This window comes from Plasmodium inui, assembly GCF_000524495.1.
Source record: "Plasmodium inui San Antonio 1 unplaced genomic scaffold supercont1.11, whole genome shotgun sequence".
Classification (NCBI taxonomy): domain Eukaryota; phylum Apicomplexa; class Aconoidasida; order Haemosporida; family Plasmodiidae; genus Plasmodium; species Plasmodium inui.
The window spans coordinates 691,189-708,626 of record NW_008481845.1 but is presented as its reverse complement, the minus strand read 5'-3'; the positions used below and the strand labels follow the sequence as shown (position 1 = coordinate 708,626).

The 17,438-nt window shown below is 33.0% G+C and overlaps 3 protein-coding genes across 3 annotated transcripts; 2 read left to right on the top strand and 1 right to left on the bottom strand.

Annotated features, from left to right (window-relative positions):
* Positions 1-869: 869 nt before the first annotated feature.
* On the top strand, positions 870-1,214 carry C922_03039 (hypothetical protein; the record flags this gene model as incomplete). The annotated part of the gene is made up of 1 exon (XM_008818631.1): positions 870-1,214. One exon carries the CDS (start codon positions 870-872, stop codon positions 1,212-1,214), a length of 345 nt encoding a protein of 114 aa, XP_008816853.1.
* Positions 1,215-4,789: 3,575 nt separating this feature from the next.
* Positions 4,790-5,014, bottom strand: C922_03038 (hypothetical protein; the record flags this gene model as incomplete). The annotated part of the gene is made up of 1 exon (XM_008818630.1): positions 4,790-5,014. One exon carries the CDS (start codon positions 5,012-5,014, stop codon positions 4,790-4,792), a length of 225 nt encoding a protein of 74 aa, XP_008816852.1.
* A 10,002-nt stretch (positions 5,015-15,016) lies between these two features.
* On the top strand, positions 15,017-16,945 carry C922_03037 (hypothetical protein; the record flags this gene model as incomplete). The annotated part of the gene is made up of 1 exon (XM_008818629.1): positions 15,017-16,945. The coding sequence occupies one exon, from the start codon at positions 15,017-15,019 to the stop codon at positions 16,943-16,945; it is 1,929 nt and encodes a 642-aa protein (XP_008816851.1).
* Positions 16,946-17,438: the final 493 nt, after the last annotated feature.

Sequence of the window (17,438 nt, the reverse complement as noted above, 5' to 3'; positions counted from 1 at the left end):
AAAACATATATATATATATTTCCTGAAGTAAAGTATTTCTCAAAAAAAAAAAATATCTTTCGTGAATTTTAAAATTTCATGAGGTTTATATCTAAGATTTTACTACAATTTATCATATTTTTCCTGCTCATAAAACCCTACTTCCCTTTATACAAGTACAGAAAAAAAAAATAAAACTTAATTTGAGCATTAATACTATGCCTTTCATACTTCTTCTGTATGAAAAAAAGGACTATCAAGAGAACAATTATTATATCTTAAGAAAACATAGATTGACCTTTCTATATTTCTTTCCTTTACAGCTACAAAGATATACAGAAAAGATTTTTAACCGCAAACGACTGATCTAAGTTTCTTCCTTCAGTATAGCATACGGTAACACTTTCGGCTATTATTTATGCACTAGAGTTGAATATGTATTCGCTATTACTTTGCTTATGTTATTCCCGCCCGACTGCCTCCTCCGTCGAGTTGCCTGCTCATTCAAAAGAAGAAATTTTAATCCTTATCCACACCTAATGCATAAAGTCTTGAGGGAATGAGTTTTTGGCAGAGTTGTGTTTTTGTTCTTCTGAAGTCTCGATTGTACGGTCTCGGGCTTTTGATAATCAAGTGGCTTTTGGGTCCGCCTTATCTCCGTATAATATATATTATGCCCCTTTAGCTGCTTAATATATACACATTACTTTTCTTTTCTTCCTTTGTCTTCACTGCAGAAAGAAGCACATTCTAGTAATACAATACTGCTATAGACGCTGGACAACATACTTCTCAGACTAACAAGCATAAGTTTAAAGGATATTTAAAAATAGAGAGACTCAGCATAATCAATACTCTTCTTCCTTTATTTAATAAGGCAATAACCGAAAATGTACTCAAACAGCAACTACGAAAAACCCGACCCATCCTCTGCATATCAGAATCAATATGAAAGCTCAGATGAAAGTAGACAATATTATGGAAATCCCCACCATCCAACCATGATAGACCTTACTGGTCACGAAGATCAACGACCAAGCATACTGCAACCATTTGGAATAAACAGCAAAACTCTATCGCAGTTTCTAATGAACATGTTCATTTACGTTGCTGCTATATTAATTAGTTTAAAAATATGGGACTCCATTTCTTACAATAAATGTGATTATTACCAAGATTTACTACTCAGAATTGTAAAATATCAATCACAGATGTCGTCTGGCTCAACGATTTAAGCGATAGTTAGACATTGAAAACGCGTACACATTATAAATGCGACAATTCATGGAAGGCCAGGAATCCTAGACAAGGTTCCTGTTGTAATATAGGATCTTATCCGGACAACATAATCTTAACATAATTTAGTCATATATTGCTGTACACTAATTCCTGCTTAGTTGATAAAGAACATCATAATATTACACCCCCAAAGAGAGGATCACTTAATGTGCAGCTTCAATTGACATCATGTCGCTCTAATCGTTCCCCTGCATACAATACGAGATGCATTACTCTTCCTTTTGCCAGTCCCTTATACATGTCCTTGAGTGTCTTCTTCATATACACAGGATTAAGGCCCCGTTTGGTCTTTGCATCACGTATTTCTACCTATTCTTATGGAATACCTTAAAAAATATATTTTCCGCTATTGCTTAAGATATATTTTGATATACGCTCTTCATCAAATTGAAACGTCTTTTAGATTGATATATTTGGTTATACTCTGTGGTGTGCTGCTTTACTTTTTAATTAAAATCTAGTCTGTTGAGTGACTTGGTAATTTCTATGTAGTTATATTTCCATATCCCTTAACTGTCCTCATATATATTGATATATTTCTATGCAAAATATTTTCCTATGAAATAAATATTCGTCTTCTTTGGAATTTCTTATGTTGTCGACAGAAAAATCTTTCATCAATTGCTATGATTCCTTATTTCTATTCTCTTTCTTCTTATTATGTTTATGTTGTATACTACTCAGTATGTGTGTTAATCTCATATTAACGTGTTAATGATATACTGGATGAATAAGTAAAACTTTAAAACAAAATTCTTTTATTAAATTGGTTATCTCTGCACGGATATCTGAAGTCTAACAGTAAATAAGCAGCGTGCCAGGAAAAAATAGTACGTTTTTAACTCCTTAAAAATAAACCAGGAGAAAAATCTCTAAACAAATGAAAAAAAAAAAGCTACGAACATGCAGCAAGAAATTATGCTATTCCTTAATGCAATTCCTCTATTTTGAGAGAATCTGCCTATTTCTCTCCTTCCTTCTTTTTATTACTCACAAAGGGGAGGCTCAATTCTTCCACTGTTATCTTGCAGAAAATGACCTAACTAAAATGCTATACCATACTTAGCTTAGTTTCTTCCCAGAGCATCAGAGACTGTATAAATAGAAAATCATGCCACAAATCAGAGGCTTCGTCGGCTTTTCCGTCCATCTTTATCATTCTCATGAGAATAACACGTTGTTCATTATCGTCTAATTGGTCCATTATTCGAAACATATCTATCAGTCCCATATTTAAGGTTAATTTTGTCTTTATTGCTTGCTTGATCCCTTCACAGGACACTGCGTTGTCTGCACCAGAAATAGCACAACTTGTTCATGCTTTCTACCCTCAATAGAGTAATATTACCAAGCGAATGAACTAAATAAGAATTGCTTCATTATTATCTCTTTCACAATGTAACCTCCTGGCATTATTTAGAAGCCTGTGGCTTTCGCTGGATATTTTTAATGCCTTCTATCTTTAACACAATAAGTGATATTTCACTACCAACAAAGGAAACAATAATCCAAGTGAAGATTATGTTACAGTCTTCTACATTGGACTGTTATATGAAGTACTTCAAAAAAGACTCAACAGTGGCAAAAAAAGGGAAACACACTGATCGTATTTCGCTTTTTTTTTTCCGTCAAAAACACATCAAACAAGTAGATTAAATTGGAGCATAAAGGATACAATACGGTAGAGGCTTAATCTTCTAAGATGAAAAAACACAAAGTAACAGGTAGATTACCAAAATTTCTAAAAAAATGGATACTTTGCTATTACTCCCTCTCTTTCTTTGTCTTTAAGCAATTCAAAAGTTTCAAGGTTCTGCGCAGAAGAAAACTCAGATTTCCCTTATTTGTTCTTTGGTGCCATATTTTTACACAATCTTATTATTATTATTCTTTCACCCAACTTGATACTTCATCCTTCTGTAGTGAAGGTACATTAGTTCCAACAGACGAATGCAAAAATACTTCGTAAGGTCCCTTCACTAGATCAATATAGAACTGTGACTGAATGAAAAATGGTACCCCAGCTCTGTTGTATACCTTAGACCAGAAAGATTAGCAAACTTGACGCTAAGACAAATAGGGAAGTACTTTCCATTTAGATAGTACTATAGAGCACTATAACGAAGGTTTCTTTTGAATACTGCCGTTACATGATGAACCTAAGATAATAAAGATAAACTTAACGCACGAGAGGCTTGTCACAGGAGAGAAAGAAACTATAGTGCATATACTACTTCTTTAACAAAAATAGTCACTCGTGAATACTCCAAAGTGGAGAACCCCCCCGAATCTAACCGGGTTGGCGGAATAAATTTTAATTATTTCTCAAGGATGACAAGGTATTAAAAGGCTTGACTACCTGCCTTTGAGCTCTTCAATGGGGCCACAATGATGACCCCCGAAATGTACAATGTTCTTTAACAAGGTAAAAAGCGGACTCCTCTATGTGTTTGGAAGGAGTAACGCAGAATGAACCAATGCACCACTACAACTTTTCATATTATGATACATTAGTAGGAATCTGTTTTCATTTTGTTTCTGAATAACAAGAATGTACATACAACTATATGTATATATGTCTCCTTATCCATGCAGTTCATTTAGCAGAAAAAGTACAAATTGAATTCTTCCAACAAAATTATATTTTAACTTTTTATCCACTCATCCATTTATCATTCAAGTATTAACATGACGGTTAATATAAAGATATGGTAGAAAAACATGTAAAATACATAAACATTGCTTGTGTTTCTGTCTTAGCTAATGATCGGGGAGAAAATAAATTAAGAAATATATATACATGTTTACCATTTGAAAAAAAAGGAAAAAAATATATACACCATTTTCTTAATTTAGAAAAAAAAAAATAATATGCTGACAAATGGTTGTGAAACATATATTTTAATTAAAATACATGAAGTGTTGTGTAGCAAATAAAAATAAAACGTTTACGCAGGAGAGTTATTATATTAAGTGATTCTATTTTAGCCAAAAATGTGCACATTATACTACCCATATTTAAAAACTTATGGGAGGGAAAACTTTGGGTGGAGTATAAAATAGGCGGCATGTATATAAATGCATGAAAGCCCAGAATCTTTTTACATTGCTCAAACAAGGCATCCAAATAGAACCACGTGTAAAGTGCAAATGTGTTTTACCCTCTACACTACTTATCCACGACCTTCTCAAGTAGGCTTCCGGCGCCGCATCCTTTTTTTCATGCTAGTTCTTCTCTCGTCTCGTAACGTTGCTGTGGCATTTCCTCTCCATAGTATGATCCATATGGCGCTTGGGTTGGCAAGGTAACATATGTAAATGAATCACGTCTTGGGAGGTTATTCACCTGAAATGTTAATAGCAGTCAAATTCGAATGAGATTTTGAACCAACAATTGTCTACGCCGGAGTCAGACGGACAATTAAGCGTTAGCCCGAATAATACTTTTCTCTTCGTGGTGAAGTTAACGAAAGGTTAACTGTGCCTAAAAAGAATGCTACGTGTTCGAGTCTTAACTTACCTTGTTCTTGTATCGGCGAGTAAAGTATAACATTAGATAAAACAGCAGGATACCAGTAAAGACTCCCTGCAAGAATCGAGTTTCCATGAAAAACCAAACTTCTGTTCTTTCCGGAACTCCTTTAAAAGCATAGTGGATCATTCTGACATCATCCTGACCTACGTGATAGGGGTCTGTACGACCCGGAAAACTGAACATCTTCTCTAGGAAACTCATTTTTGAAGGCTATTGTTTCTTGTAATTTTTAACATGGAAAGAAGGAATATATTCCTAAACTCGAAAAGTCACAAAATGGGGCGCTATGTAGTGGAGTTATAAAAACGTAGTCGTGCAGATGCAGGTACAAAATTGTGAATCGAAATGGGGAAAGATCAAAGGTGGGCACCAAAGGGTGAGCCCTAAAAAGGTAGGCAGCAAATAGTGAAAGAGCAAAAGGTGATGGTGGAAAAGAGGCAAAGTCGTTTTTTTCTCCTTTACTTTTAACTTCTCATATCGTTCCCTATCACCTCCCTCCTTTTCACTCTTTTGCTTTTCACTCTTGTGCTTCTCAGTTTTTTGCTCTTCACTCTTTTTCTTCTCAGTCTTTTGATTCTCACTCTTTGGCCTCTCACTCCTTTGCTTCTCACCCTTGGGGCTCTCACTGTTTCGCCTTCTACTCTTTTTCTTAGTTTTTCCTTCTTAGGAATGCAATAGAGTGACGCGTGCAAATAGGCAAAGCATACATACGAAGTTTAAACGAAGGAAAAAGTTATACCTATTCTTTTGGGTTGGCGAAAAGAGATATCGGTATTAAAATCAGTTAATCTGACAGAACACTATTCTTGTTGTCCTTATTTATATGCGATAATGATTCCCTCTAATATTTATATCTTCCTTATGAATACAATCTCTGATGTATTCTGAAGTTAATATATTTTATACGCAAGAAAGAAGAATGTTTACGGTAAAATTATTGGCAAAAATTAAAATGTCCTAATTGGCATATAAGAAAGGCATTTTAAATTTTCTACGCGCAGTAATCTTGGAACAAAATGTTGATGATAATAAAATTTCACTTCTAAAATTTAAATATCATCGCATTTTCGTAAATATTATATATAATAAAATCCGAAGGTTTTCTTAGATCTATATTTTATCGTAAAAAATAGCAATTTTTTTTATTCTCCCTAATCATTATATTAGGTATTATTATAATATATTACTTCATTGTCCCTTTTCCAAATTAAACGGTATCCGGCGACATATGACTTCTAGGAAACGTAATATAATATAATGCTATATAAATAATATATTTTACTAAAATGGATAATAATAGCACAGTAATAATAATGCTCAATTATTAAAAATACGATAAAATATGTTTCTGATTATATTTATTTATTATTATTTTATTCATTTTTTCCTTTAAAGTTCCTCTTTATTCAATTTAGAAAATTTCTTTACATAATTTTTTTTTTTTTTTTTTTTACATTAATGAATTGTAAAATTGTTTTTTGCAGATAAATTAATAGCAATATTGGATAAAAAAAAAACAAAGCCGAACGAACACAGGTTTTGAAACAAAAAAGAAACGAAACATAAAAATTATATTATTTTCTTTTCCCTAAAGATTCATTTCATCATCACTATTATCTAAAATAATATATTTCCTACATTTATTTATTTCTTCTTTTTACTATAAAAATTGTTATTATACTTTATATTATTTGTTAGATATTTTTTACAGTTTAATTTGAGCGGTAAAATAATTTCTATTCCCGGAATCGCAGCATTCATGCATAATTTCGGTTTGCCCCGTATTGTACAATGAATTTGTTTTTAAAAATTGAATCAATTCGATTGTCCTAAGCATACTTAATCAACTCAGTCAATAATTGTCTGTCTGTTTCTCTGTCTGCTTGTTTTTTGTATTTAAATAATCCTAAATTCTCAAATTTAGAAATTTTATATGAAGGAAAAATGCCTTATCCAATACCATGAAAAATTTTTTTTATATTTTTGTGTATACGTACCATGCATACATATGTTATATTAAATAACATGCCTAAAAGGCACCTTTACATTTTGCTTCTTGCTTATTTATACGTTAGAAAAAAAATGAAATTACATTTATAATATATAGTTTCTCTATTTAAGTTGTAATACCCTGTTTTTACCTCTTTAGTCATTTGACGGCAATTTTTTCCTCGGGGTACCCACCAATGAAGCATCATATATATGGTTCGCTACCCTGTTCCTTTTTATCGTTTCGTTAATCCTGGATTTTCATCCTAGGGAGGGAAATAATATACTATTATAAATAATTCAGTACATAGAAAATATTTTATAAATCATCTATTAGAATATAATATAGAAAAAGTGTCATTGCATAAATAAAGCTGGGATATTAATAATAAATAAATGGATTTTCTCTTATATGTTAATAGCTACGCCAACGAGGTTTTGGTATACAATATATATATTATATGGGCAGATAGAATTTTTGAGAATTTCAACCCCCTGTTCCTTTATTTTAGCATTTTTCACATCATTCGTTTGTTTATTTCTTTGGGCTAAGTTGGGGTTAAGTAGTAAAATGCTTTGTCTTTTTTTTTTAAATTTAAAAATTCATAAAGATGCATTTATTTACGCGCTGTTCTGCGAAAAAAATATATATATGTAAATATTTATATCTTTATAATTCTCTTATGTTTAGTAAAGTCCATCGAAACGGATTTTTCTGTGCTAAAAAAGAGGTAGTAGGAAAATATGCACATTTGTATAACATAAAAAAAAGTAAATAGGATGTAATTTATCCCTTACCCCCACTCCACCCCGCATAAATCTATAGTATCTTTTTCTCTGATAAATCAGTTAATATATAATTATGCTATGAAAAAACGTACCTTAAATGGGTTTCTAATTTAGGTATTAACAAAAAGTTTATTTTCTTCCGTTTTTGTCTATTTTCTTTATCTGTCTGGCGGGCTTAATTCTTTTAGTCTTGATTATTCTGCTTATTCGGTTTATTTCGACTATTGGGTTCATTTAGTTCATTTAACAATCTTCTGCCTTCTCTGGGACCCCCATTGGTTGCTCACTGAACCTTTATTTGCCGCATTCTTACAACTCTTCCAATTGTCCTTTAAGCCCTCTTTCCATGAAGCGAAACAGGTATATGTGCTACCATTATTTTATCGTAATAATAACAACGAAAGGAAACACTTGTTGCATTATACCTCCCTGGTGAGTTCTTTTCCTTCTAATAATAACACCATTAAGTGAAATGATACATAGTAGGTTATAAAGGTATTCATGAATGTTACACTAGTTACAGAACGCTGTGTCTTTGAAAATCATTTTGTTATATGTAATAACAACATCCATACAAGTTTCGGTTCGCACTATTATCAAAATCGAAGATTGTCTCCATATGTTTTCCGTCAAAATAAATCTTCTATTTGGCCATTCTCAAATTGGTTTTTGTTTAAAGAGGTGTCTCTCTGATGTGTGCAAACTTAAATGCCAGTTGAGTATATATTATCACGATTCTTTTACGAATCAGCGTAACAGCAGAATCTCATCGCAGGACATAGACTAACCAATGTTCTCTCTCACAGGTTTCTATTTTTCTAAATGTGTCTTCTTTTATCTCCCATATGACAAAATGGTTTATTTAATTCTTCGTTCCTCTTTTTGCGTAAGCTGCGTTAAGAAATATACGTGAAAAATGTTAATATGTGTAAAGCCAAATGTTAATATGAATATAATAGGAATTCTTCTTTTGGTCTACCATAAGGACTGCATCCTACTGAAGTAACTACATAAAAATATGCATTTGTTATAGTCTTCTCTTCCCTATCTTTGTGCCTAATGTTTCACCAAAATAGCAATAGTGAACGGGGTAAACAATAGCAGCATTGTATTTATGTACATATAAATATATATTATATACAAATGAACACATGTGTTCCTCTTCCTCTTAGCGAATCCTCATTAACCTGCATCACAAATGAACCTTCCAGATGGTATACTTCAATGTGTCTTCCTTAATATCATAGTTAGCTTAGTGAAAAAATAGAACGTGCTTTCCTTATGTCGCACACACGCGGTAGACTCTATGCCTCCCGAGGAAAGTGAAACCACATAGATGACGTAAACCTTGATATCATATCAAACTTGGGGAGCACCTTTTTTGAAAATAAGTAAAATTTATGTAATGGGATAACTCCTCATCGTTGCCATGGGTAGACATCTGTTCTAAGACATCCCAACGTATTTAGTTCTAGACTTATATCACAAACTAAACAATTTCCTTTCTTCTTTTTCCTGTTGTTAATTAGTCACTAGCTGGCATCAGTCAATATAAATGTGGGATATTACTAATGTAGAGTAGAAATTACCCACCACAAAATAAGTGGTCCATTATTTTGTGAAGCAAAGGAGTAAATTCCTGCACCTATCAAATTACACCATGCTCCATGTATGTACACTAACATATGGAAAAATAAAATTGTCTCTATTAGCCGCTGAAAATAATATAAACAGATCTTTCCTTAGTATGCGACTGGCAAAGAAAAACCCATAAAAGCACATCATCCATACAAATGTTTGCGCATGTCTAAAAATCTCTCCCTACGAACAATATGAAAACAACTCATGTAAAAAATAGTTAAACCGTTCCCTCTTCTAATTCTACTTATAAATGGATCGTATATGGGTTTTCCTATTTTTGCAGCTTTTTGGATCTTTCTTTTGTAATTTTTCCATTTTTTTTATATAAAAATTTGTCTTTTCACAAAAAGATGATATTTAATTATTAATAGACATCTGACATAAACGCGTGAAGCCATTACACGTAATACATTATTAATACAAACACAATATATAAAGATGTAGAACAAAACAGTTAAAATTAAAACACGACAAAAAGAAAAACAACAACGAATTAATTCTTTCCGTATCTTATATTGCCACCAAAAAAAAAGAAAAAGATACTTTCACACCATATAATGCAGGATTTAAAAATAAAAACAATATTAAAATCATTTTACGCCGTTAAACGCTGGAGCCCCTGTGGAACACGTAAAATTATTTGCGTCTTGATCCTCTGTATGATCCATCGTACTTGTCTTCCTGTCTATTAAATCATTTTACGTACCTTAAAAATAGCCACACTGTTTAATCCTGTACATACATTTCTGAAATTAAGGAGCAAAAAAAGAGGATAATGAAGGGGGTGTAAGGAATGATGATAATAGTACTAAGATATTCACGCAGGAACGAACAAAAGAAAGACGCACTTCTCAATTCAACAAGGCACTTAAATGAAGACACAGCGAAACAAAAACAAGTGCACAGTCATGTTCAAACTTAATCGTATTACCTTTCTTTTCATATAGTAACCTAATACGAAAAAAATACAAAAAATTAACATTCCATCATAAATCATCTGTTTGTAATTTATCGAACATATAATGCAGGATTCGTGAGCACACACACTTAGAGCATTTCTCACTGCATTTAATGGACGCGTCCTTACAAGGGAAGATTTTTGCGTTTGCATATTAAATAAATAATATTTTGTCTTTTTAAGTAAATATTTTGAAGTCTTCAGATATGCTCATGACTTCATCATCCCTGTAATCTTAAAGCGAGGAAAGGGAATATATGACCTAATGACAACGCAACTGCATAGAGTCGTGAACACGCGGTAAAGCATATCCATCGAATGAAAATTCAAAAGGACGCACAAAGATGCACATGTTCACCGATGGATAAGCGCAATGGAAGGGCGCACAACATTTGCACACAAATCAACCAGGTAAAACAGAACACACAAACCAAATGCAAACGCAGGGAACACGCATAGAAAAACAAAAATTGAATAAAAACAGCTCATTATTACTTCTACGACGGAATAAACCATAATGTACACTCTTCCGTTTATATGTACAGTTTTAAATGCTATAATAAATGCTCAGAGAATGGTAGTACTTTCTTTTGAAACGGTAACCGCTAATACTTTAGTAGAGTATTCGAATTTATTCTTCCGGCTATCTGACATTTTATTAGAATTTTAACTACATAATTTCGGAAGAAACAACAATTAATTAACATATTTTACTGTCTATTTATATTATGTTATTTTTTACTATTCTTTTATTTAACTTTCTTTTTTTTTTACATATAATTAAAATTCTCACTTGATCCTTTTCACTTCTATTTACTCCTTTACTCATGCATTGTTTCAGAAATAATTTCTTCGTTTTTTTTTCTTCTTAATTATTTTAATGTGCAGGAGAGGCCCAAAAAATTCTGATTGAGTTTGGGTTTTTTTAAAAATTAACGCTTCATCTGTCCTAGTATTGGGAATTATGTTAAATTTCTTAAAAAAAAGAAAAAAGAAAACAAGTGTTTATTCATAATTCATGGAAAAAAAATAACTGTTCAACCAACTTATGTCATTTAGTTCTTATACGTTCCTTTTCGCTTAATGCCATTTCTTTGGGACAGAGGTAACCTCTTCCCCATGTCCCTAGATCGATTGTTTTCTCATTCTGCCAAATAATTCTTTTCATGTGAACATAAATGCCCTCAGGTTTCCCCTGTTCTGTTTACCAAAGGGCGTACAGTTCCTCTGGGAAGTTTCTCATTATACATATATTATACATGTGCGCATTATCATCTGTTATGGTGTTGTTTCTCCTTTTTGTTCAACTAATATATGCTCATTAACGCAGTAATTCAGAAGGGGGAAAATCCAATTCTAATATAACCCCGGTTATTAAGTATTACACCCAAGTTACGTGAATCCTAATGTAACGGATTCCGAACAGGTGGTAAATTTCGACATTCTTTTAATTGTTAAAAGGGTGAAATAATTCAACCGCTCATTATTATATTCCCTCCTTATAATAAATTTCATGCTTTTCTTTTTTTTTTTAATCTTACAAAGGAGAAAAAATATCTTTCCGTTGTTTCTTTTTAATTCACCTTAATCTGTCTCACCTTCGCCCTTTCAATGTTTCCAAGAATGTATATAAATGAAATGTGTGCAGAAAATTTTTGTTACAAGGAGATATAGATAAAGACACATCAAGTACTGTCTAAATAAACGGGCCATTTTTTTTTCTTAAAAATGAATGCCGCTCATTACATATACTGTAATAGCCTCCTTTAATAAGGTAAGAAAGGTTAAACACATAGGAAAAAAAAACATTCATAAAATTTTACATTTCGATTGAATCCATTTTCTAAATTAATTGTAACAAGAGCCTCTCCCAATGTCTATATTTATTTATTTATTTACTTAATCCTTGCTTTTTTATATAGGATGTACGTCCTTCAGTTTATTCCAATTATGACTCCGACGCGAATTGGGTTTGTGCATATATTTTCTTTTTTTTTTATATGTTCATTCAATGGTGGTCAACCGTAAAATAAACACTAGAGAGCACAAATGTTTATTCTTAAGCTTCCAACTTCATCCTCTTTAATCTTTCCTGGTTGTCTTATTGTACCATTTATGCGAAACTCAAACATTTAAGCCAGTTGTTTCCCATTATATTCCAGTTTCCTTTTAAAGCCCAAAAAATATAAAATTTGTCCGCGAAATGAGGTCATGTATAAGAACTATTTCTGCATGGCACCATATTAAGTCCCCCCTCTTCGAAAAAAATTCCTGAAATCTCTTTATATACTAAATCACATTGTGTTCATTTATATTATACATAATTCATTGCTAATAATATGTACATATTGCTTTCGTGTTTTTCTTTTGGGGTTGCGGGACCTGATCTTTCGGGAAAAAATTGGAATCGAAAGTGAAAAACTTTTGTAGAACTATTTTTATTTTTTGAACCTCTCTTTAATTCGATAGAAATTCCAGTCAAATTACAAACAATAGGTATACTCGGGAATCAAATAATGAAAATGTCAATTTTCTTCATTAAGTGATCTCGAACTAGATAGTATCCAATACTCTTTTGGTCTGTTATTTCTTGTTTTTCTTATTGTTCTGTTTCCGCAAACGCGAAGTTTAAAGGATCCAAATGAAGTTATATAGCAACTACTTTTCATAACGTTTTTCCGATTCTCCTGGGTGCTAACTCCTTTATAATAAACTTAAAAGGGAAATAGGGATATTTAATAAAATCTCAGTACTTTGCTGTATAATGGCAATACCTGATACGTGTACCAATTCACCAGATCACACACAAGCATAGGACACTGCTTATTGGAACCGTATAACAAGTTATTTTCGTCGATCACAATATGAAAATTCTTACTCTCTTCTACGCGACTTAATTCGTTCATAGTTACTTTTAGTTAATCATAATTAATGTAAAAGAAATAAATTAAACATTAGACAGGTCTAATATTGCTACCATTGTTAAAACTGAAATAAAACGCTCGTTAATTTTAGATAATTACTCTTCCTAAACCGTTAGTATTGGCAGCCTAAATAACAATTGTACAATTATAATGGTGAATTCTTTTACTAAAATTTGTTATGGAGTTCGATCCTTTTTTTCTATTAATGGAATTTAATTATCCCACACTTTTCTAACGAACAAGCATTTTTTGAATCCCCACAATACATGCTATTTTTTGCGCACAGTTGTATCCCCCTTAGTGGAATGTATACACAGTTTCAGCTGTGCTGAATTCTTTAGGGAATAACATACTTCATTAACAAAAATAGATGGAATTAAGAACATTATTATTGGAAAAAATGTAAAAAATTCGCTTATCTATATTTCCCATATCTGAAACGATTAACACGTACTTATCTACAAGCAGAAGTTAATGATACTCGGCATCCCGCGGCACACTATGAATATGTCTAAACGTTCAATAATTCTTCGCCACCCTGGGTATGATCAACTTATTTTGCATTTAGGTAGATCCATCTTACGCTATTCATAATATGCGCTGTGACTTCTATAAAGAATTATACCTCGATCTACAGTGTAGTGTGGGAAATCTGAACAGTCCTCTATCTCTCATATATAAACTTTTTTCTTTGAACTTACGTCTAGCTCTTTCTACATAATGTAGCTATACGCAACCGTTTTTTTCTTTTTTCTTATAAGGCTTCAGCTAGTTGAAAGTTAATTAAGATTCTCTTAAATGTGCTCCTTCCTTTTCCATTATTAGCTATAGCTGGAGGTTACATGTTCTCCTTTCCTCTTATATATATTTTCACTAGCTCAAAGACTTCTACGGATGTTTTCTGTTCTCCTGCCTGTTCCTCATGAATAGCCATGTGTATATAGCTTTTTTCTTTCTTTTTCTGTCCAAATGTTTTAGCTAGCTGAAAGATACCTATGGATATTTTACATTTTTTCGCCCCTTTTCCTTAAATAGCCGTGTGTATATAGCTTCTTTCTATCTCTTTCTGTCCAAAGGTTTTGGCTAGCTGAAGGATACCTATGGATATTTTACATTTTTTTGCCCCTTTCCCCTAAATAGTCATTTGGAGAGAATTTTTTTCTTTCTTTTTCTGTCTAAAGTTTTTAGCTAGCTGAAAGATACCTATGGCTATCTTACATTTCTTCGCCCTTTTTCCCTAAATAGTCATTTGGAGATAGCTTTTTCCTTTCTTTTTCTATCTAAAGTTTTTAGCTAGGTGAAAGATACCTATGGATATTTTACATTTTTTTGCCCCTTTTCTTTAAATAGTCATTTGGATATAGCTTCTTTCTATCTCTTTCTGTCCAAAGGTTTTGGCTAGCTGAAGGATACCTATGGATATTTTACACTTCTTCGCCGCTTTTCCTTAAATAGTCATTTCGATATAGCTTTTTTTTTCTGATACAACTTCTTTCAGTTGTAAAAAAGTTCTCTTTTGTTTTTGTAGCTAGACGAAGGAAAAAATTTCTAACAATTGTTGTCTTTACATTTTTCATTTAATTTCATTTAAATGTAATTTAAATTTAATTTAAATTTAATTTAACTTAATTTTCATTTATTTAATTGTTATTTGTTTCTTTTGTGTTAATTCTTTTTATTTTATTTTTCCTGTTTTTTATTTTAAGTTTATCATTCTGTCTCTTGTCCATACATGTATTCCGTTTTTTAATACTTTCCTTTCAAATTTTCCGTTTTTTACATATTTTCAACTTGTTTATCTTTCTCTTCTTTGCATGTTCATTTTTCTATTTTTTTCGTCAATCTTTGTGCCTCTTCAGTTGTCTCATTAAAATTTTCTACAATTCTTTATTCTTGGAAAAAATGAATACCTTCAAGTCGCTTTTTTTAATTTTTGCTTCGGTGCTGTACTGCGCCCACTCCGTAAGCCTTAAGGGCAGCAATAGCAGAGGAGATAATCATGAATTAAATATGATCTTGGATGGCAAAAGTAAAGTACAACTGATCAAAACGCACAACCACTCATCCCGTTCTGGCTTATACACGGACGAGTCAAGAAAATTCATTTGCGAATGTACATGCACAGGCAGTAATTCCACTGAGGGAGGAAGCGGAATCGGGAGTGAAACGGGACCGGGAGGAGAAAGCGGCAGTGGTTCAGGAAGCGGCAGCGGTTCAGGAAGTGGCAGCGGTTCAGGAAGTGGCAGCGGTTCAGGAAGTGGCAGCGGTTCAGGAAGTGGCAGCGGGGGTGAAACGGAAGCAGGAGGAAGCGGAACAGGCGGAGGTAGCCATGATAGAAAACCTCCAAGAGAAATTTTAGAAGAATATAAAAAAAGAAAACAAGGAATAATTGCAGGATATTATGGTTCATGGAATAGTCAAGGAGATAGAGCCAAAAATATGACCGATTCCAGCCCAATGGTATCAATACTGTACATTGCTTTTGCTCGTATAAATATGTTTTATGATGTATCTAGACCATTTAACGGAAAGCAGAAATTTTTAGTAAGGAAACATGGACTCGAATATGAAACTTACGGAGTGATGCTAAACGAAATCAGGCGTATAAGGAAAGCTCGCCCAGACATCATCTTAATTCTATCATTAGGAGGAGAAACGTACATGATAGATATTACAAAACATATTGACTATATGGACCAAATAGTTAAGCTTGTGAAAGATTTTGATTTAGATGGTGTAGATATTGACTGGGAACCTCATGGCAGCTTTAACAATCTAAACGAACTAGACTTTTCAGAATATTATATTAAATTAATCAACTTGGTAAGAAGTAGCATCGCAGAAGACAAAATAATATCCATATCGGGATCATCCAATGCAGCATTATCATGTGTATCGGTAAATGAAACATTTTGCAAAGACGACGATTCTCCATATAACACGAACTACTTGTCTCAACAAATGGGTAAAAACGAAGAGTTATACAAAGCATCGACTATGCTCTCTACAGGAACTTTTGTCAACATTTTTAACACAGCGAAGGAAAAAATTGACCTTGTATTTATTCAGACTTACAACTTAGAGACAACAAACCCAAGTATAATGCTAGACATGTATCTATCGCATCTCTATTTCGGATTGAAATATAACATCACAGTTCTGCTAGGATTCTCATTAGAACACAACCGAGGTGGGTTCAGCCCAGATGACAGAGCATTAGTCGAATTAGTATCAAAAAGGATTCATGACGAAAATCATAAGCACAATCGAGCAGACGGAGTAGGAATATGGCACTTGTTTATGAAAGAACAGTTGCCAACCGGATCATATGATATAGATGCCTTCCTCACGAATGTATGGAAACATTTAAACCCCCAGGTAGAAGCACCAAAAGATGTAGTCACAACTCAAAACCCTGATGATTGTAACAGTATAGATGAATATGTTTCTGGACTTGTTGTGTCTAAATCAGGCGTGTACTACAAGCACAATGGAGCAATATGGAAAACTAGGTCATACTCAACCCGTGCTCCTGGTGTTGACAGATATGAATGGGACTTGGTCAAAATATGTTATGAAAAAGCGTGCAACGGGAAGGCGGCTCATTACTTTAACACTGATTATCAAAATGGATCTATAGTTATATGGAAAGGAGAAGCTTTCACTATTAAATGGTGGCAATCTGGACCTCCTGAAGGCGCGGCGTTGGAAGCATATGAAAAATTGGAAGCATCCGAATGTCCAGGACTCTCGGAATGGAACAAGGAGCACCCACATAAGCCAATTGAGCAAGATATCCCTTATGAGCAAGAGGAAGACGCGCCTCTGTGAATTGCCAGCGTCGAATGACATATTTCATGTGTTCGAAGCGAACCATGCAGGTGCAAATCAATGCTTCAAAATATTATTACATTTCTTTTGTTTTTCTTTTATCACCTTATAAAGCGGTGCTTTTTTTTTTTAGCTTTATAGTGTTAACCTTATCCTTTATGCTATGTACGTTGAGCTTAGAGTGTATTTCTTTTGTTTTTTTAATTATTAGTATGGAGCTCTGAAACAACTTATAAAGACGCTGGCATCTAGTCGCGCTATATATAGATAAATTAAACAAATATGAAAATACAATACTAACGGAATTGTACAAAAATGCACTCGCATATGCATCTGGAGATGTATACCTCGTAATCCACGTTCCTACACACAAATCATCACCGTCTGGTCGTAAAAACTGTGTATTGCTAAAAACTCCGTATTGGTAAAAACTGTGGGTGGAAGCGTGTGATTAGCAATTATCTCTAAACATTTCTTTCGGTTAAGTCATCTG